Source organism: Serinus canaria, chromosome 11 (genome assembly GCF_022539315.1).
Source record: "Serinus canaria isolate serCan28SL12 chromosome 11, serCan2020, whole genome shotgun sequence".
NCBI classification, from domain to species: domain Eukaryota; kingdom Metazoa; phylum Chordata; class Aves; order Passeriformes; family Fringillidae; genus Serinus; species Serinus canaria.
The window spans coordinates 9,762,217-9,785,019 of NC_066325.1; the positions used below are offsets into that span (position 1 = coordinate 9,762,217).

At 38.8% G+C, this 22,803-nt stretch overlaps 2 protein-coding genes across 3 annotated transcripts in view; both read right to left on the bottom strand.

The window, feature by feature from the left end:
• AKTIP (AKT interacting protein) overlaps positions 1-22,803 on the bottom strand; it is a 1,131,926-nt gene that overhangs the window by 791,583 nt on the left and 317,540 nt on the right. The window lies entirely within an intron of this gene.
• TOX3 (TOX high mobility group box family member 3) overlaps positions 1-22,803 on the bottom strand; it is a 97,973-nt gene that overhangs the window by 15,276 nt on the left and 59,894 nt on the right. For both annotated transcript variants that reach the window (XM_018914588.3, XM_009090624.4), the window contains 2 exons: positions 9,953-10,018; positions 5,785-6,039 (listed from right to left, as the gene is read on the bottom strand). In XM_018914588.3, coding sequence (XP_018770133.1) covers positions 5,785-6,039; positions 9,953-10,018 — 321 coding nt within the window. The remainder of the gene's footprint in view (positions 1-5,784; positions 6,040-9,952; positions 10,019-22,803) is intronic.

Below are 22,803 nucleotides of genomic sequence, written 5' to 3' on the forward strand. Positions count from 1 at the left end.
AAAGGTCTCAATTTCCAGAGCATCCCTCTTGTTCTGTACATGGCCAAATGTCACTGCTCAGAGCCGCCCAAGCATCCTTTAATTCAGGGTTGCTTGAGATTAATTTTTCCTGGTACCACAAATTCTGCAAACCAGTGGCAGCAACAGCTGCCATTTCTGCTGGGCAAGGCCAATGCAAGCCAGACTAACCCTGCTGATTTAAAGCCCGAGCTTGGCAACTCAGCGCAGAAATACAAGAAAAAATGGAAGGGAATCTCTTTTTCTAGTAAGAGTAATTGCTACTTCTATAAACTAATACCCAGAAACTTGTGAAATTTGTTGTACATTTTGCATCACAGATGACAATAAACACATCCATAACAATAACAAGGGCTTGTTTTAATAAACCATTCCAGGCGTTAAACACATTAATGACCCATGAAATAACTGTTTCATCTGCAACACATTAAACAATGTTGTTATAACATTTTATTAATTGAAAACCTACTCCATTCTCTCCAGACAGGAGATTACTGACTGGGTATTAAAAAAGAGATGTGGAAATAAGTTTCTTTGTAAAGGAAAATGAAACCTATAAATGAGAGGTACCCAGTCAGGTGAGTAGTGAAATAACTATATATTGCCAATTTCAATGCAACATTTTTAGCTTTTAGTTCTCCAATCTTATGTTAATCTATTCACTTAAAATTCATTAGTAATTTGGGAATTTAAACTACTCAAAAAGATTTTGAGCTGTAAGTAAAAGGCACCACTGTTCTGAAACATTAATAATATTTCTATTGTATGCAGCCTTTAAAAAGCTCAAATTTGCACCTCATCTCTTTAAAGCAACATTCTTGAGATGTTTATTTTAAAACTCTCTTCTTCAAATAAAAGCAATAGTCACAATTGTGTCTTTGATTTGAGCACAGTGCCACTCCTAAGGAGTAATATAATTAAAGATGAGCATATTCCACTACGAATTAGCCTTATCTGTGCAGAATCCTGACTGCACTGGCAGCACTGCAACAATTATAAAATATAAACAGGCTCAAATCTTCATCAAATAGGAAACACATTTTCTCTAACAGCCTAAGTAATGTAGTGAACAATATTTATAAAACTATCAGCCTGTTTCTCTAACAATAGTACGTTTTTGAATAAAAGAAAAAATCAGACTGAAAAAAGACAATTATTTTACTGTCTGTTTCTTAGATATCAGAAAGAGAATTTTGAAATTCATCAAAGCTAACCTTCTGTTATGTACAACAGGCTAAGCTGAAAAGAATGTTAACAAGTTCAATTTTCATTCAATCAGCACTACTGCTCTCTGAAATGTTTCATTGCAGGAAAGAAATAAAAATAATCTATATGGTAATTATGAGGATGAATCCCCCAGTAACTTTCAGCTACATGAAAGGTCAGTTCTATTCAAGATATTTTATCAGTCCCCTGCACATACTCCTGTCCTGTCATTTTAAATCTGAACAGCATTTTATTTTCCCATTTACAGCTACCTGCAGAATTAAGTACTTAAGCCAAATAAGAAAAAAAAAAAAAAAAAAAAAAAAAAAAAGAAATGTTGAATGCTGGCAAAGGCTATAATAGCATGGAGATAAATCGTTCAGCTGCTCTCTCTCAAGCCTCTGGGGCTGCAGATTTTTCTTCTCCTGGTGCACTGTGGGTATTCAAAACTTGTTCAACATGATTTCATTTCATTTCAGGCACTGCCTGAGAAAACTAAATTACAGAATCAATCATACAGAAGGTCAGAGTGAGACTTCATTACAAGTATTGCATGCTTGCATGAATATCTTTCATTTATGACTGACCCAATATGTCACAATAGCTGTCTAGTAAAAATAATCCACTTTCTGAAATTGATGTACTACTGATGTCAATGCTACTCAGCAGGCTGGGCAGATTAGAGAGAGGTGTTAAAAAAAGGAACCCTCAGGAGCAAAACTTGTAGTTTTATAGAACTGCCACAGTTTGCAGATTAAAATATTTTTTTTATGGGCAGCTCAACAGAAAACAGAGTGTTAATATAAAATATTGGGGGTTGATTTTTAATGAGGATATTGCTGTTGATTTCTGCTTATTTATATTCAAGTATTTATAGGGATAATATTTGCATCATGTAAATCCGTGCATTCTTTGAAGTCAGACGTACATCAACACTCCATTTTTCAGTGACTCCTTTTTGAACATCAGAATTTTATTTGCATGTTATTAAAATATTAAAATTAATCAAACTGCCTCCGTTTTATCTCCTCTTTTTGTTGCTATTGACTGTTTTTAAACGTTGAAAAATGCTGTAAAGATAAATGTGTTGTGTTTGGTGCCAGCAATAATGAAGTTAATCAGCATTGTGACAAATTGTCACTCTTTCCATAGTAGATATATCATAATAGCACAAACAATGGTTAACTCACCAATACAATCTTTAGTAATTGCTAGGTCACATTTATGCTGAGACTAAATATATAGAAATCTTTCTTGCATCATGAATACTATTTTCAATATAATAGTACATAAAGAATATGTTAAACCTTTTTTCTTTCTCTTTTTTACTTTCCATGTGTGTGTCTTCCTGTGAGTAATATGTGAGATACTTGCAGAAGCATTATGTGGTACCTAGCCAACTCCATACCCTAAGGGAGACATAGGAAAACCTTGACATAACCTATTTTTAACCATGCCTCTGGCGATTCTGCATTCAAGTTTATAGGTGAACATGTCAGGTAGTACATAGAAAAAAGCCAAAGACACACAGTATTAATCATAATTCTGTCCAAGCCCATTTCATTTTTTCAACATTTGTGATTTAAAATCTCATGACATTTCTCAAGGTGAAATTCTTCTAGCAGGCTTTGCAACAGGGTAGGACTACATTTACCTAAATTAAATATTGCTTACAGTAAAGCCCTCTAATGCTTCACGAGATAAGCAATAAATTCAATGCAGTTAATATTAAAATTATTTAAGTTTGTATTCAGCTCAAGAAGCTTTAGTGATTAGCAGTACACCATTAATACAGTGTTTAAATAAGACTATCCCAGTATCGCTGGATAAGAACATTGTTCTGTAAGTGTATACGAACATCATAATTATTTTACAACCCCATCTTTAGTTCTTTCAGATATAGTAAATTCAATTGACCATGAAATGAAATTTCATAGTCAAAATGCCTCCTTTACATTTTTTTTATTGCTGCAATAAAGTTTTTATAGCTCCGAGGCAAGGTAATTCATGAAATGTCTAATTTAAGGATGAATTCTAATATTATTAATAAATATTTACCAGTTTAATAAAGTGCACATTTTCTACATAAAATATGATATAATGTTTTCATTTTTTATTTTTGAAATACAGAGTAACTGCTGGAAAATTTGACTGCTAAAGAGAGCTATGTGAGTTCAGGGGAAAGCTATGTAAGGACCCTCTGTTAATGTTTTAAACTTCCCAAAGCTACCTAGCATTTGTGAGCAGAAGAGAAGAAGTCTACTGAGTAGAATGCAATGGCAGGGGCCACTCCATCTCACAGCATGGAACAAGTCAAGCAGTTGTGGGGAATGTCTGACATACAAACCTCCCTATGTGGCTCCTCCATATCAAATCACACAATTCCTCGTCAATTCTCTGCAGCAAAGCTGTAGCACACAAGCTCCCAATCCATAGCTTGGAACTGGAAATCACCCTAAGAATACCACTGGGCTACTGGGGTAAGAAGGCAGGAGCTTCTCTACATCTTCTCACTGACCTTTATGGGAACAAATCTTACCGATGCAGTCAGCGCAAACTGTGCCATTCACTTCCACGCTGCACAGTCAAAGGAAAAAGTAAATATGTGAAGCCTCCCATTCAGCACCAGAAGAGGTGAGTGAAGGAATGCATAATCTAGAGGCCTCTTCTGTGTTAAGGTGACAGCATTAACTCATGGAAGAACCACATTCAGTGAAAGGTTGCAAAATTAAAGGGCCAAGCTAGGTCAGGTTACAAACCACTCGATAACATTGAGGGGATACTGGGACACATAACACCAATCCAGCCCACAATATTTTCTGACCAAGTTTCACTGTATTCAGTGCACACACACTCCATTACTTTTGTTTTCAGGCACAACATTCCTCACTCTCAGGTTTTATTAATCTGATCTCCCTTCAGAAGTTACCCAACATGTACAGTGCAAAATGAGATCTAAAACAAATACCACATCCTTCAAGGCTTGTTTTAGGCAGTGCCCGTTTTGGATCCTCAGAATGCCTGAACTCTGTATTTCCTAAGTAATGAGCAGCCTGTGCTTCACTCTGCATTAGTGCTAGCAACTCTTCATGACCTCCAAAGAAATATTGAAATTTGCAATGAAGTCAGCAGCCTGCAGAATTACAGAGAAATATTTACTGCCTGTTGGTTTATAAATCTTTAATTAATTTTCACTTGCCAGAATAATAAAAAAAAAGAAATCACAACATAACAACACAACCTTTATTACAGTCCAGCAGTAAATATGTATTTTCACTATGCCAAGTTCAGCAAAAGGTCCCATATAAAAGAGCTAATCAGAAAAAAATACAGTTGATGTAAAATATCTGTTCAAGCTAAACATTCACTCGCTCTTCAATATGCAACACAGAAAGTAATTCTAATTGTAAGCACAGAGTTTAAAATGCTGAGTAGGATGAACTGGCTCACAGCTGTGTCTCATGGCTGGCAGTGTGGATGTTACTGCACAAAGCTCTCAGAAACCTGCACTGGGAGATCCCCTGAGCCCACAGGGAAACACGGGAACAACACAGGAACTGCCCCACACAGCTCCCCTGGAGACTGCAGCCCTGCAGTGTCTGTGGGCTCTGGAGGAAGGTCCACACATCCCTGCTTTTGATTGTTCTAATTAACTCTGGAGTTAGCCTCACAGCCCCATCACTCAGCTCTTGCACAGCCAGATCGTGCCTCCCTGTTCTGGAGGGCTCAGACACAGCCCAGGAAGAGAAGACCACCCTGCCTCAGCCTCTGTGGCCAGCAAGAGCACTGGACACAACAAAGCCTTTTATGGCCCTGTATTTCTGAGTATTGTCATCCCTGTCACTTCTATTTTGAGTTTTAAAAAAATGAAGCAATTCCCTTTTCTAAAGATTTAGCCCATGGAATACACAGGATATAGGGAAACACACTGCTTTTTTCCTGCTGCCATATACTGTGTCTAGCTCTCCTTCTGAACTACTCTCAATACTGCACTCTCAAAATATCCTGAAGGATGTCAGATGTGGGTCCTACACTCCAAAAACAGACAAGCAATTAATTCTAAATGTTGTGGTTCACCCTGGCCAGCACCACGGTCTTTCAATTCTTGATGCCAGTGCCAACTGTATAACACATTTTTGAACTTTAGGAGTACTTGGGATGCACATGATGCCAATGGATATTGGCTTCCAAGTCCATTCCAAAAATGAAAATTCTGTGTTTCTAAAGCCTGACCGCTTCTTCACAAGAGATCTGTTCACAAACCAGCACTGCACTGTACAGTAACAAGCATGTTTATCTTGCTGAAACCACCAGTATTTAACCCTTAACCATTTGGCAGCTGCCTTAGGGAGCTGACTAATAGCCAATCATTGTTTGCTGTGTGTCATCGTTCATCCAGGACACGCCTGTAACGTGACACAGAACACTGGCAAAACCTTGGTCAGGCACCCCAGAAAACACCCAGATCTTCTGAGGGGTCAGTGAACACTGAGAGGTGGCACAGACCTACATGTGACAGACACCATCAGGCAATGGGAGCACACAAAGAACCAGACCTACCATATGCAGTCCATTGCTGTGGATGACGCCGTCCTGCTCCACCAGATTCCGGGATATTGTGATAGAGGGAAGATCCAAGCTCTGGGGGGGAAACTGAGGTGTAAATTCATTTCCTTGTGCAGGCAGCTGGTCACCAAGGCCCTGAAAGGGGAGCAGTATGTCTGCCATGCCCAGTGAGGGGTCTGACTCGGGCGGGGGGGTAATGGGTGGGATTTCAAACTCCTCGTCCCCAAGGCTCGGCGTATGGAACGTCTGCTGGAAAAGGACAGGACAAGGCAAACAGTGTTAGGGCACACAGGGCTCAGCAGTCACCTCCACACCTGAAATCCAAATCTGAATTTTTTCTCAAAAGAAAAATCTAGAGTAACCAACAAAATTTTAAAGTTTCTTATGCCGAATGGCTCTGTGGATCATTCTGATTAAAGATTTAAGTCTCATTATCATATGGCTTAAGTGGAGTATCAGTATTAACAGTTTTTTAATGTGTACTTAATTAGCAACATCTGTCTGTTGTTAGCCCGAATATCAGCTACATTGGATTTGGCTGAATAACAAACTGCCCCTTTATTGATATGTTAGTAAAATAGCACAAACAGCTTACATTACTCTCACGCTTCATAAAACACTGACAATTTCGTAGCACACACACAACAGGAATCCAGCACTGACCATTTTACATCTTTTGTTTGCTTTTATCCGCTAACAAACATGAAATATGACCATTTTTCCATCCCCAAAACACAGTGAAGCCTTTTAAACACAGGTTGCAATTTGGAGGAGATACGTATGAAAGAGTGAGGGTGATTACAGCAGCTTCCAGTGCTTTCTGAAGCAAGCCAGCTTTGTTTGAACAGTAGGTTTGTTATGAACTAAACACCTGTTAAGATGCCTTGAGCAAAACATTTACTGCCAGTTATCTTCAGGGTTCGTGCATGTTTGTACGTGTGCATGTGTCTGTCAAAGATAATCTTTATTCAGAGTCTGTATCTGGCTTCAACGTTGCTGACTTTTATTTGGGAAACAAATGAGCTACGCTTATTCACATTTTTTGAGAGTTAAATGAACTTTCATGTATTATTTCAGGTCCACTGCTACTCAATAATAGAAATTCAGTGCTTGAAATTAGGCCATTTTAAATGTACCCAAATCAGGACCGCCTTGATCAAATTGGGCAGTTGGCAATCCTAAAATAGGCGCTCTTGTCTTGTTCTGGACATGCAAGGCTGCTCTGGGATTTGTTTGTTTGCATTAGTTCAGGATTCAGGTTGGGGCAGAAGGGAGAATTGTTTTATGTATTAATTACATTGTTTGAAAGAGTGACTTAATGCCAGTTAATTTAAAAATGATAAGTTCAGTGAAAGATCTCATTAACTGCTGCAAATTGTCATCCTTCAAACTGTTAATGATGATATAAATTAATAACCGCTTGAGAGAAGATGGAAACTGAAACACAAGAAAAACCTTTGCTTGCATATAGAACCTGTCAGCTGTCATTATTGGTCTCACACCAGAAATGATGGGGTCCCAGATTGCTGCAGTCTGCAGCACCATCAGAGTCTGCTGAGACTGTGCCCATCTCCTCCAACTGCAAGGCTGTAACTCAATTCTGGATGTGAAGGCTGGGCCTGGATCAGGGAGATGTTTGACTTCCCCACTGCTATATTACAAAAGGTGTGAATTTCTCTTCTCAAGGACCCCGTGGTTCACAAACACAAAGGATGGATTGGCCAGGAGAAGTGGTTGGCTAATGAACATAACCCTATGGCTGCATTTGCAGTTATTTTGGCACTAATGTGGTCTAGTAACAGATGCAACTGTAATTTGTGACTCATTTGCTACCCCATTACTGCTTAATGAAATCTAACATATCACATTAACAATACGGATAAACACTCATTCTTGATATGTGGCATTTGGCTGTTTTCATTACCACTGTAATTAACACTTGAAATATTATTTCAATAAATATTTAAGGTGCTTTAAAATGAGTCTTAGTAATCGTGACATAGAGACAGAAAACACAGAGCAAATGTGTGGCTTCTAAGCCTGAATGTGCTCTAAGATTACACTCTTAAGGCATTATTTACAGAAATAAAATGGGATTCTAGCTCAGCAGTGCTCAGGCCCAAAATAATACTGAGAAAGCTACATTCATGTTAATGCAAAACCACTATAATTAAATACATTGTAATGCAGTAATTGCAAAGTAAGGTTCACGCTTTAATACGAACAGCAACACTTAATCATATTTTTATTCCTTGTTCAAGCAAAAGGGTTCAGTGAAATCAGTATTATTATGGTACATTTGAACCTCTCTTTACTTGACATATTTATGAGATATTAGTTATTATAAGAACTGGATCTTTTTTCCCCATCTAACAGAATAATTCTAGGACAGCTGCAGAAATATATAACACAGCTAGATAATAATAAAATCTTTTACTTAGAAAGGTAGCATTCATCTTAATACTTATAGCTTAATACTTATAGCTACAAATGAGAGAGTAAATTGATAAATGCCTTAACATTTTAAAATCTGAATTTAATTCTGAGTGTGTAATTTATCCAAATATGTATATATCTTAAAAAAAAAAACCAAAAACCAAACATATAACAGACATAAAATTGAGATTAAAATAGATGTAATCTAAGAAGAAAGCAAGCCCCTTAGTGAAGTAGCCTTAAATCCAAATCACTGGGCTATTCAGTCTGTAAAATGAGCCTGAATAGTATGCAATTTGGGACTGCAGAAAGGTGATGTTATGACCAAAAGATGGTATAACATTTGTGAGATTTATCTTACCAATCCCATTTTTTAAAGTTATTAACTTTTCAAATATTTATATCTTACACATATATTAAAATAAAAAACCAAACAAAAACCTGTGTGCATGGTTAAATGCCATCTGTACTGAAATGTTCAAAACATTTGTTCCTTTTGATAAAAATGCAAATCTGGAGAACTGTTGTATCAACATATAACAGCCAATGTCTGACACGGTGAATTATCACAGCTGGAATTAAATTGTCTCTGAACAGCTGCTGGCAGCAGAGCTTTCATCAATGTTTGATTCAAATGTAGGAAAGAAATTCTACAGAAAGAAACATCATGTTGTCATTACAGATGGGGTTTGTGTTCATTATCACAAATAACACTGGAGCTAGTGCCAAATAATATTCCCTTATCTAAGCAGTCTTGCTGGGTAAAAAGAAATGGTGACCATTGTATAAATGATTCATAAAATCCTACCCTTAATTCTACCCTTCATATTTACTGTTACACCTTTCTGCCTGTTTTCCCTGAGGTCACTGTTTTAGAAGTGCACAGGAATACCTGTGACTGAGCCCCACGTACAGCACAAAAATCAGGGCTGCCTGGTTTTCTACCCTTTCCTCATGATGGGAAGATCATTTTTGACATGCACCCTCTGAACACTTCTTGTTCTCCATGTAGCTGTGCACATGCTAGACAGTGCAAGGAGTAAGAGCTTGGGTTTTGAGGATGAGCAAAGGCAGTGTCTGTCTGGGCTTGGGGTCAGGATTAATGTGTTGATGTCTTTTCACTGGTTATAGGGTGGCCCCACACTGCAGGTACATGGAGCCTGGAGCTCCCACACTTTCTCCTGTTTCCATTCTCAAAGGCAGTGATCAAATAGATCATCTCCACCAGCCAGCCAGCCTCCACCAGCCCAGCCTCGGGCTTTGTTGTGGACCCTGGAGTCAAAAGAGTCCTTGATGTAGCACATGCACTTCAGGCAACAGGGCTGGCTTTGCTTTTCTATCTCGTAGGAGTATTGAGAACCCAAATTAAACCATTTGTATCTATAACAAAAATTAGAACATTAGCTAGTAATGACTACTACTAAGCTTGCTTTCAAAGTGTACACCTACTGTGCCTTTTATTTGTTTCCTTCTGTTCATAATTTTTTTCCATACATAAAGCAGATTTGTTTCTATTGACATGCTATGTAAGTAACAGCCTTATGGACAGCTAAATTGACTAGTAATGGAGAGCTGTCAGGTTATTTTCTTTCTCATTAAAGTCTTTATTTTGTGCTCCATAAAACACACAGAAATTCAGCACTTCACTCTTCATCCATTCAAAGTCTGTTAAATTATCACCACAAACAGCAGAATATGAGCATAGATAAAAAATAAAAACATCTACCTCATTTGCAGCAAGAAATGCATTATTTGCCTCTGCCATGTTCATGTAGTTGTTATTGTTTCCAAACTGAAAGAAAAATAAATATTTGGATTTAATGTATGCCATGATAAACTTTATCCCATCACTGGCACAGAAAAGGTTGGGGGAAGAAAACAAAACCAACAAAACCAAAACAACAAACAGATAAAAAGTATTTGCAGAAGTTCTTTGAAGTCAGAATTCAATTGGATTCAACAACATCATTATTATAATTATTATTATTATTATTGTTATTGTTATACATTCTCTGCATCCCCCAGTCTTTACAAGGAAGATATTCACATGTATCTCTGCAACTTTTTTTGCCCATGCAGTAAAGCCACCCCAGAGACCTAAAGGTGGCTTTGGAAATTAAGAATCTGTTAGGAAGAGACCCCCAGGAAAGCCATTTCTACTCTACTACAGGCTTTTTGATGCACATTATAACACTTCTGGCAGTGATCCTGACCCAGAGGATTGCTGCAGCCAGAAGTAGCTGCTGTATTCCTACTCCAAGCAGACCTGGCTCCAAAGAGCTGAAGGCCAGTAAGGGGAAGAATGAGAATCTGCAATGCTGTTCCTGAAGTCCCATTCTTTCCACAAAACTGAAAAGCCAACCAATCCCCCTTTGTTTATCTTTCACTGCAGTGGAGCCCCCACTCTCCCAGTGAACAGTAACACCAGAGCATTTTGCAGATCAGAGAAACTGCCTGACACTGAGACCCCAAGATGTGCCCAGTGCCCCTGGCTCCCACTGAGGAGGAGCAGCTCTCATTGTGTCAGTGAGCACAAGGGATTTCCTTTGATGCCAGTCATTCCCTCCAAGCTCTCCAGTATGGACATTTGTTGAGGAAGACAGGTACTTTTACTTCAACAGACTGAACACAGACAAGAAAGAGAATTATCAGCATAATACTGTGCCTTATGCCCCTGAACAGCACTTCCAAAGGCATGTAGGCTGGTAACCAGTCCTGCACATGTTCCCAGAGGAGGGAGGCATCCAGAGCCTTTGCTTCAAGGGACAGAGAGCAGGCATGTCAGGCACCCACAGTAAAACATTTCACATGAGCACAGGGCACAGAGCACCAGGCACAGAGCACAGGGCAGGGCAGAGTGCTGAGGGAAGGAAAAGCCCCCGTGCTGTCCCTGCCACATCACTGCTAAAGCCACACTGAGAATTCCTCCCCTAACTCCCATTTTCTACTTTAATACAACAAATATTTTTAGGAAGGCTTTGTTTTATCTTATCTTGCCTGAACTTGGTGGACCTGCACCCCCGTCCTCAGCCCCACAACAGCAAACACTCCCAAGAGCAGCACAAGCTCTGCAAGCAGGGTGTGGGGATGGATGGGGGACCATGCCCTGGCACAGCTTGTTCTTTCCAAGCAAGAAACTCTGCTGTGCTTCCAGAGCAGCTGAACCTGTCCTGAAAGGAAAACCACTTTGCTTCAGCTCAATTTGCTGCAGCTGCCCTTGGTGCCTGACTGCTTTTAGCAGTGAAATGTTTCAGACTCTCCAGTTTCTCACTGGAAGGACCAGTGATCCTTTCAAGAAAGGTTCTTTCCCTGAAAATTCAAACATTCACTTCTGGCAATAAGATAAAGTTAAAAGGACATTTAAAAAGGAAAAAAAAAAAAAAAAAAGAATTGGAGCCTTGTGTACCTGATGAATTGTCAGATTGACTAAACAGGACATCAACCAAATAGGGAAGGAATACAAGATGAGATCCCTCATTCTCAAGTAACAAATTCCATTTGTGTACTTATCATTCTGAGTCTTTCAACCTACAACACATGTTAAGCAACAGAGGCCTTAGCACAATATGTAGGCTGCCTCATAGCTATTAAAACTCTGTTATCCCCAGCTATGCAGATACTCAAATAATGTCATCCATTTTTTAAGAGCCCAGATGTCACCCATGTTTGGAGATTAAAAAATTCAAGTAAAATTGCACATTCAGATGACTGTTTTGGCACATAGGGATGTGTGTGTGGATTTGCTGCACAAAGACACTGCCTCAGCTCAACACTGCGATCGACAGGACAGAATTCCTCATGGCACTTCGTGGCAAACTAAGAATGATTTACATGAAAAACTCAAATGGCTCAAACAGAGCTGTTCTTTCTACAGTAACAACAACCAAAAAAAAGAAAAAGAGAAAAAAGAAATCAAGTTTTCAAAGGATACCTAAGGGCAAAGGTACATTAGCAAGCATTACTCTAACACTGGATGAATAAGTGGGGAGAAACCCTACCCTATTTTAATGGCCTTAGCATCCTAAGGGCTCCAGTGCCTCAAACAGGAAAGTGGCTGATTTTTTCCTTGAAGAGTAAAATTCTGCATTGTTTTGATGGACATACATTGCTCACAGCACAGCTACTGCTTTCTGATTGCCAGGGTGGTTTTTCCTCTTTTTTGTTTTATTAAAGTAAAACAAAGGGGGAGAGTGACAATTTAATTTTCCATTTTATTAAGGCTGTGGAAGCAAATGATGTAGCAAAAAATGTCAAAGCTAAAAGTTGCAGGTACATATCCTTCAAGTCATTCTGTTCTTAGGCTATAATATTTAAGACCCCATTGTGTATGACTCAGGCAATGATGTCAAAAACTGGAATATTTCAGCTTTTGTTAGTATGGATCACAACTAATATTCTTCACATTTATTTTTTGTCTCTGAACTAGAAATCCCTTGAAGGCACATAACAATTATCAGTGAGTATTTCTAAGATTAAACTTCCATGTTATCTAATGGTACCTATAACAACAAAAGAAAATAAAATGGTTATTATCTTAAGGACCTAAACAATTCAAAAAACAAATTAAGCTTAGAGTGAAATAAGAACTGGGTTAGAAATCCTCTTCTGAACAGTTAGTCTGCGAATGTAATTACTGAAGAAACTACAGCTAATCAGCTGTGAATTGTATCCATTAATTAGTATTTGCCCTGGAGAAATAAGAAAAATCAGTAACAATGTTAACACTGCAATGCACTGATGAGTACTGAAACACAGGGCCCTCAGCATTTAGTCAAGCAGGTGGCTCCAATGGTCCAAGTAATTTAAAAAGCTCTCACCTGAAGTGCAGAGCTGGAATTACAAAGCACTTCTTGCATATCTTTGTATCTATATAAGGCTATAATTAATGGCTTTTAATTTAGAAACACTTTGTGATCAGCTGGGAACAGTTATAAATCATTCTAAATAGAACAACGGGTTCTTGCCTATTTTAGTAAAATATTTTTTTGGGAAAACACTCTTGTTGGAGACAATATTTTTCTCTGTTTATTTTCTTAGGGATCCCTTGCTCTGACCCCTCATGAACACTCAGAGAATTGCTATGGTTGCCAGCAGGGATCCAAATGAAAGGGGAGATCCAGCAATTTGGGTCTCCCCTTTAATTTGCCCAGGCAGACTCCAGAGGCTCCCACCTGTTGGGTGTCCCTGGGACAGAAGAGGATGCAGCACCCAGTCCAGCTGTCTCTGTTTTGGGATGGAGCTGGGATGCTTTGCAAAGAGCTTTGCCAGAGCAATTAGCAAGGTTTTGGTTAAACTTTTTCATCTGAAGAACTCAGAGCTCCCTTGCTCTGTAACTAGGAAAGAGTAAAATGTCTCCAGCTTCCTCTGGCAATACACACCACTGCATTACCATTTTTTTCATCTGATTTCAGTTCAGACTCTCTCTTCAGTTTTGATGAACACATTAAGTGGGAGTACCCAGCTGACTGCCACCACCAACCCATGGAAACCACAGGCATCTGCCCATTTCAGGAAATGAACTGCACACAAACAAAGCCTCTTCTGAACTTGCTGTGAATCACAGCTTCCATACTTCATGCAAATCACTGCATTAAAACTACAACAGTTCAGCCCCCTGCTCTTGTATTTTGGAAGGGCACCTGAATCTTGGCACTGCTGAACTCCCTCTGGACAGACAGGAGGACTGGAATGAGACTGGATGCCTGGTTTACCAACACTTTGTATAAAGCATGTCCAAAAAACTCATTCATTCTAAAAGAGCTGGTTGAGGCTCTTCCCCTCTCTTTGAGTGCCAGACCTGAAGCCAAACACCTGGTCTTACTCAGCTTCTCCAGCAAGGCTGTATGTTTGTAATGCAAGGGGGAAACTCACACCTCTCCTTCCTCACCACATGCCCTAATGAAGCCCAAATCAACTCCTGCCCAGCACGGGGATATAAAAACTGTATCACTGCCACTCCTCTACCAAGTGGTGTTCTTAGACCAAACCTCTGGAGCCAAATGTCAGGCTGTTTGTTTGTAATCAAGGGACAAGGCACTTGGAACTGGCACAGCACAATGCTATCTGGGTTTTCAAACTACCCTTTGTACTCACCAGAGCTTAAAAATTGCTTGCTTATGAAACTGAGACTAATGAGCAGTTGTTTTAAGGCAGAATTCTGATATGATGAATGCCACAGAAAAACCTTGGCAGCTTGGGATAAAAATCAGTGATTAAATGTCCCCTGAGTCTGAATTCCAACTAAAAAAGTCTTCAGAAAATCTCAAATGTTGAATTGTGGCCACTCTCTGGGCTCCTTGGCAACTGTGATTGACTCATCATAGCAAGAGATAAAACAGACAAAAGTGAACTTCACACCACAAAACTATAATAATTTCCAACAGATTCAATAACATTGGAAGCTGTTACTATTATGGACACAAAGAATGACATTTTGAACTTATAAAAGGTAATCAGAATTTTGCTACTGATTTTCATGGAGAAATCATTTTACTTACAATGTTCAGTCATTAGTATTTTTAAGAACCTGTCTTTAAACCAACTGACTTGTGGTGCAATTCTAATCTGAAAAATGTTAGAACTCACCTCCAACTATTCATTTGCTCAAGAAGTCAAATACAGAAATACACAAGCTAAATAAAACCACATATAAAGGAGCACAGACTTTATCTGAGCATCTCAACAGAACAAAACTGAATATTTAAATAATAATATTTTTACACTCAAAAAGAAAATTTAATTCAGCAGGCAATTTTTTTAATATGCCAAATAATTATTTTTACAATAGTTATGTTTAATAGTGCAACCTCAAGAAAGAACCACCAGTGGAAAGATTATTATTCCAGCACAGGATAACAACAAAACCATGAAACATGAATAAAGTCCCAGATGAAAAACTTAAAATATATCCAGAACAGGAATGAAACACATTTCATCATCTACTCATAGCTAATTCATCAACTTAAATTTTTCTTAAAGGGAATGACTGCAATTCTATACCCAAAGAAAGACTACATATCCTGTATCTGAGAATAAATTAAAAAATGTATATTTATGACAGAACCCACTCCCTACTGCCTTTTTTTTTTTTTAAACTAAAGAAAACCTTATCCCAACTCTTCCTGGAAAACCTAATTCGGATTTAATTATCATGACACCAGCAGTCCTTTCATAATTATTAGTTAATAACTAGTCAAAATAGACATTTAAAGTTTGTCAGGATAGGATTTCTATTCAAAATTCTCACTGCCAGTAGAACAAGCTCTAAACCAGCTCTGTCACAGCACTACATGTCCTCTTGTGTATGTATTTTAGGCAGTTACACATCCAAATTCTGTTATTTCTGATGTCAATGTACTGCTTATGGAAAATGGCACCCTCAAATGATCACACTTACAGTATTTCTGCGGTAAAATTAGAACCCATATTTTTTAAAATACAGCCATTAATGAAATCATTATGTTATGGTGTGAGCATACTTGTGATTTTCAAATATCAACCAGGACAAATATATATTATGGCAATAATCTCAGTTTTATCTTCATATTTGGCAAATTTATTCCTCTGAGGTTACACTACCCTTATGAGTAAAATGAAAGATAACGATCCCAAAAGATGTAATTACAGACCAAAACTAAATTGCTTTGCAGGTCTAAGTACTGTATCTTAATAATTTCACTGGAGAACATCTTCACTGCATTTGGGCAGATTTGATTTTGCTGCCTGACCAATAATTACAGCTCTGGCAAATACAATGTCTGATAAGGACATCAATTAAGAATGAGCATTGTGTTATTTAAAAAAAAAAAAAATTCATCATGTTCACAGCCTGTCTGATTGAATGAAATGCCAAATTAAATTAATGGAGATTGCTAAGTCTAGCTGGCTGGTGGGGAACCATGCAGAAAGTGGGACAGCATAGACAATAAACTGTCTGTAATTAAAAGATGAGAAGCTGGACTAATGCTACTTCAGCCTGATTATTCCAAACAAAACAATATACACTAAAATTATTCTGGCAGAAGTAGGAGGAGTGGGAGGAGGGCTGGGACAGGGGACTTTTTCTTTTTCTTTTTTTTTTAATAGTATTAACTATCACCATCTACAAACAGCAGTGTCCTCACCAGATGTATTAAACTAAATACTGGGGGTGTTTTCATCAGACAACACAATTAAAAAAAAAAAAAAAACTACAAGAATTCTCCAATACTTTCTATTCTAGATGGATATCCAGCTAATCTCTGTAGAGGCTTTACTCCCAAGTTATCATGTGCTCCAGGGAGTTCTTTTCAGCAAGTTGTTCACAGAAGTTTCAATACTTCAGAAGCAGTAGATGGTATCCATATTATTTTATAAAATACAAGTATTCCATTTTGATTTTGCTGCCTGAAAAAATGAGGCAGAATGTTGAGAGGTGCCACAGCAGCAACGTTGTTAGGTATTCATATCATTGTAAGTGAATGAAGCATTGCTTCAACCCTTGCAAAGGAAGAAGAAATTTTAACTCAGGATGAATGCAAAATGGTAGCCTGGATTTTGGAACTGCATCTGTACCCAGAGAAATTTTGGGACTCACTCCTCTGGCAGGATGCCAGCGATTCACCACAGACAACAGGCAGCTCTAGGAGGTTATGGGTAGAGACACTGAGCATGAAAGAGATGGAGAACTGGACCAGATGGAGAACTGGACCAGAATTGGCAGAAGACATTTGGGTCAGCCTCTGAGCACGTCAGCAAGCACAAAAGGTATCCCAGTTCATCTTAGAGCAAACTGGGGTAGGGACAGGGCTTCTGTCAGCAGGAGACACCATTCTGGAACACTGTCATGAAATACTGGACCACTAGGTAACATGTACTAGAGATGCCAAGATTATACTTGGGACTTTCTGATCATCATTTTAGAACAAATTTAAGTTTAGTTAGTTTTATAGAATAGTACAGTAGCAATCTGCTTTCTGAGACAGATTAGAGTGTTTTCAGGAGTTCATGTCTTCTGGAAGAGGGTTAATTTCCTGCTGGGTTCTGTCCATGTCTCCATGGACTTGTGAAGAGCCACCCAGGAAATGTCATCCTTGGTGACTTTGGCCACCAGAACCTGCTGCACAGCAGTTCTTTCTCTCCATTTCTTCCCCACCAGGATTCTCCACACACCATATCAGGATCCTGCAATGTCCCAGAGGGAATGCAGGCTCTGGAGAGAACCACAGGGGCTCCTACAGGGGATTTCATGCCAGAAAGCTGCATTTGCTTACAACCACATCACTGATGATCAACAAGCCAACAGAAAGGAGCACAAAAGTTTAAAGTATGAAATACCCATCTTTGCTGTCACATTCTCCTGAATTTTAGGCAAATGAGTAATCTCATTAGTGTTTCATTAGTTATGGAATCTGTTCATAAATATGTGTAGAATCATACATGTAATGGTCTTTTGATATTTAAAATCTTAAAGCTTTTAATTCAGGGGACCATTTAGATTCCAATTTTTGAGTCTCAAACATCTGCCACACTAATTATTATATATATCCTTATATAAGTGAGGCTATGCCTTTATATATATGTACACATATACATTCTCTAACTCTGCTTAGAGCCAAAAAAAATTCTCAGGGGGATAAAATACTTGAGTAAGATCAGAAAGAAAAATAGACTTTCTTTTTTTTTTTTTTTAATATAGTCTCAATATCCATTAGACACACTGTTTGCAGATAGTACAGATTTAAAATTTTTGGAAAGCAATTAGAATGGAAACATTTGAAGTTGCTTTAAAAGCTTTCAGCCAGCAAATAAAAACTTTGACAATAACAATAAAAAGCACTGACTTAATCTCTGTGATTCCAGCCAAACGCTTTAATATGAACTCCTTCAGTGAATTCCACAGCCAAAAGCTGCAACTGAATAATATTTTGCAAAGTGTGATACTGGAGGAGTCTTAGGAACAGTAGAGAAAGGAATATTTAATGGTCTTGTTGGACATTTTCAGATCTCTTAAGAAGGACACGTTCTATAAATGTTTTTATATGCAAGAAGTAACTTTGTATGAATATGCACAGTACTATTCTGCTGACTGACTGTCAAGGCAATTCAATATATGCCAGAGTTTTAATGCTACTTATTCCATGGATGCATATTTAAAAAAGGTTTAAAGACCTGTCCTGGTCCTAATACTTATATAAGATTAAGGTGTTATAAAATTAGTCTGAATCTTGATGGTGTTCTCCAAGACAAACATACCAACAATTTTGCTGTTACATGTTCAAAGAGTTTCAATTTCCTATTTTGACTCTCTGCAGACAAGAAAGTCTGTCCACAGTCTGTGCAGCTGTGCATTCAAAGGTAATAGAATGGAGACTCAAACACAGATTCTGGGTATACCTCCTACATATGCTGAGACTACTTCTCCTCTGTACAAGAGTAATACAAATATCAAACTGAGACCAACCCACTGGATTTCACATTAAAAAGACCTTACAAGATCTACAGATGTTAATTCCCATAGTTCTGATGTACATTCCCTGTTATCACACCCTGTTGCTGCCTGAAGCTTGAAACGAAGAAAGACACCAGATGTTAAGATATTCAGTCATAAAGCCAAGGAGAGGCCACTGTAGTTTAAGTCTTTGTTTAAAAATATGAATATTTAAAGAATTTAAAGAATGTGTTTTCTTGCTTTGCTTTCTAACCTAGATGTGTTTGCAGTGATGAACTACAAAATTATTTTCCCAGCCACTCTCATGAGCACATACTTGTTGCTACAATAAATGAGGTTAGGCACAATTGTCATGGAAAGGAAATATTGCTAAAATGCAAAAAGACCTTACTTATATTGCTCCTGTTTGTATGTATTTTTCTACAACTTTGTGGCAATTTTGATTCCACATGAGCAAAAGACTTCTCACACATGCAGTTTCCACATCACCATGTGATGTATGTATTTTACATCCCTATAAACAGCTGAAGTTCTACAGAAGATTTCATTTCTGATGACATCTGAGGACATATGGCAGTTACAATATGCTCTTTTTACACAGCTGCCCTACAGAGCAGCACAAGGCTAAAGCACAACTGAGCTTTTCCATGGTCCTGGGAGGAGATGGAAATGGCTCTTTGCTCCATGACATTTACCAAGGGAAGATGGACAGCTTCTCAGAATGGCCTCCAACACACCCACAAAATAATCTGAAAAAAGGCCCCACACCAAGTCTGTGGACCTGATGCTGGGGCTGCCCCACCTATCTGGTCCCACAGAGGTTGGGACAGGAGCACTGGTGATGTGGTGCCCTGGTGTGGTGGAGCTCTGGTGCCATGGAACCCTGGTGCCATGCCATGGAACCCTGGTGCCATGCCATGGAACCCTGGCTCTGTGGAGTCCTGGTGACATGGAACCCTGGTGACAGGGAGCTCTGGTGCCATGGAGCCCTGGTGCCATGGCTGCAGCCACTGCCTCACGCCCAGCTCAGGGACAGGAGTCCCCCAGCCTCCCCAGGACCTGAGAGCCAGCAAGGTCCTGAGGGAGCAGCCCCAAGGCACCAAGGACATCATCAAGGGCCCTTCTTCAACTCCCCTCCCTCAGCTCTGAGCACACCTTTACCCCCAGCAGTTCAACTGCTGCAGGGAACATTCTTATAGGGAGCTTTGTTTGGCTGGGCCTCTTTCAGGAGGCAAAACCATAAACACAGGACTGGTTTTGCCATATGAACATTTCTGTTTCACTTCCCTCTTCGAGGCATTAAATTCATACAATCAAGCTGTTAATCATGCCTATCCCCCCCCCTTTATTTTATATAAACTGTCTAAGCATTGAACCTAAGCATTTCTTAGCATAATGACAGCATTTTATACTTGGGATCCCAAGAAATACTTTTACATCACTATATTCAAGATTACTGTAACATTTTTGCACACGAATTTAAAGTGATGTGATTATACTGCAATTGGGGCTGTAAGTAGCTTTTCTTACAATCTTATATCAAATTTCACTCACTTCAGTGGAAATTGTAAATTCCATTCTAGACTGTGAATCAGCTCTACTACACTAGCAAATTATATCAAGTTTTAAATGTAAAATTGATAGAGAAAGGGTGAAGCAGATGTAGACATTTTATAATAATCATAACAGAGGATCAGTCAAGATACTTTCAGTGTAAAATCAGTACATGCATAAAATCTTAAATATCTCAACTCTCAGACACGTTGATACCATGAGTTCCTGCATTTTTAAAAGAAATTAAATACTTTCCACTTTAGAAGCACTAATCATAACCAAATAGATAAATAACATTTTTAAGGTCTCCATTAACTCCACTTCACCACGTGCAAGGCTGTACAAAGCAAGCCTTGCAAAGCCAGCCTGTGGGATGTACCTGCTCTTATCAACACATACTCCAAGGAGAAACTGAGGAGAGCCACTCAGAAATGCCCCAACCCCAGCACCAAATCTGGTGCCAGTCCCCTCCAATGTTCCTCAGGTGATGACATTTTCCATGTGTTAGAGCAACATCTATCACAGATGTATTCTGTAAACAGGCACATGACATATCACTTCCTCCTGTTCCTTTATTTCACATCAACCTGAAACCTGAGGGATTTCTCCACTAGTTTTAGCTGGGGCATCATTACAAGTCCCACAGCAGGGAGGCCTCTGGAGAGTCTTCACCAGCACCTGATTTTATTTAAACATTCAAGATGGAATTGGATGCAATGCTCTGAAATAACAGTATAGGAGAATTAAATTTGAGAGTGCAAAAATCCCTCATGGTGGTTTGTATTCCTAATTTATGCCACAGAGACTAATCAGGCTTAATTTATCTATATTTAGCTTCCCACTGTTTCATTCCAACCTAAAGGCAACATTTTGGGCAGCAGAAACTTTATTTTGTAGGTGAATAACCTACTTTAATTGCATTTTCATCCATTACTACAGTGTAGAATTTCCTTCACTTAATTGGGTCACTGTGTTTCTTCTTGAAAGTGGGCACAGAAATTACTTCTGATATTGATTGCACCCCCCTGAGGTTCAGCTGAGAGGTAAGGACACACAAAGGGTACACAGCAAATTCCATTTATGACAAATGAAATGAACAAAAGTTCCAGTCAAACCTTTATATTAGTAAAATCCAGATGTTAAAATATGGAGATTCTCTATAAAGCATCTCACACATGCAGGGCTGGACACACCTGGCACCATCACAAAACCAAGCTCTCAAGTCTTCAGGTGATCTTCAGCACTGGTGTGTCAAAACACTAGTGAGGAATTAGTGTTAGAATTAAGTGCATATTAAAAAGCACACCAGTAATTCCTTCCCATAATTTTCAGATGCCATAGAAAACCCAAAGTCTTTAAATATAAAACTAAAATTGGTAATAAAAGCACACTTGAACAGTCAAGTCCTACCCTTCATGTCCTGATGTAAGCAATCACAAGCTTTGATACATGCAAATTCTTGCATTTCTTTTCTTGAAGTATGAGAGACACCAGATCCTAGTGGCATTTCTGCTGCCAAGCTGTTCCACAGCTCACAACTCATACTCTGAATATATTCTCCTACTTTAGTGGACTGAGATAATTCAGTCTTATGCTATTCATATCAAAGATGTGCAAGAAGTTGAACACCTCTTAGTTGAATTTAAAATGATCAGATGTAGCTTCAGCATGAATTCAAAGTAGATGCATGAATTGTAATCACAATCAGTAGATGTTTAAAACCTGTAATCTCTTCATGAACTTTCTCTGTCTAAATGTTAGAAACTATCCAACATATTCCTAGGGATACCTGTTAATTCCAAGCCAGGCTGACAACTGGTTGTCAAATCAGAAAAGTCACAAGCCTATATACATGTAGCCCTCTTTTTCCTTGTCAGCTGGTGACATGACCTGAGCTCTACCAAAACCATTTCTTTGGGTGTCTCTAAGATAGTATTTTTGATACAGAAACCACTCTGACAGAACCAAGTAATACTTTGCACCACAACCACATGCTTCTGGCCTGCTACAGCTAACTGCAAACTCCTGGCAGTTCTCTCAATTTTATTTTATATCTCGGACCCTGCCTACCATCCCACTTTTAGAATGGAAAATTGCCCAGAGATCAGAAATCTCTGGGCACTAGAAGTGAGTCCTGGAGTCAGGGCACTCTCACAAAATCCTGTAAATTCAGGGGTTTGTTCCCCAAACACTCAGGGCTACAGCTGTCTCATTACTATACTACATTTTGGATCACACAATAACTTCAGCCACGTTTTACAACACAGACATTGTGGAGCTTCTGGGTTATCAGAGCTGTGTGAAGGTTCAGAACTTCAACCCCACGTCCATTTCAGTTCTAGTGAGCCAATGAAATGACACACAGCCATGCAAGGGAGCACAAAACATGCAAATGGCTCTAGTCAGAAAGCACAGCCCATGCCACTGGCCCAGTAAGCCCTGTTTGCTTCAAAGATATGGAATTGTGTTCAGCTTGAGAATATCACAGCCCTTCAACGTCATTACTAGATTTCTTTATTATCAAAATCTTGAAGTGACCATTTCACACACTCCCCACACCAGGAGTTCCTGGGTCATCTGAGCAGAACCATCAA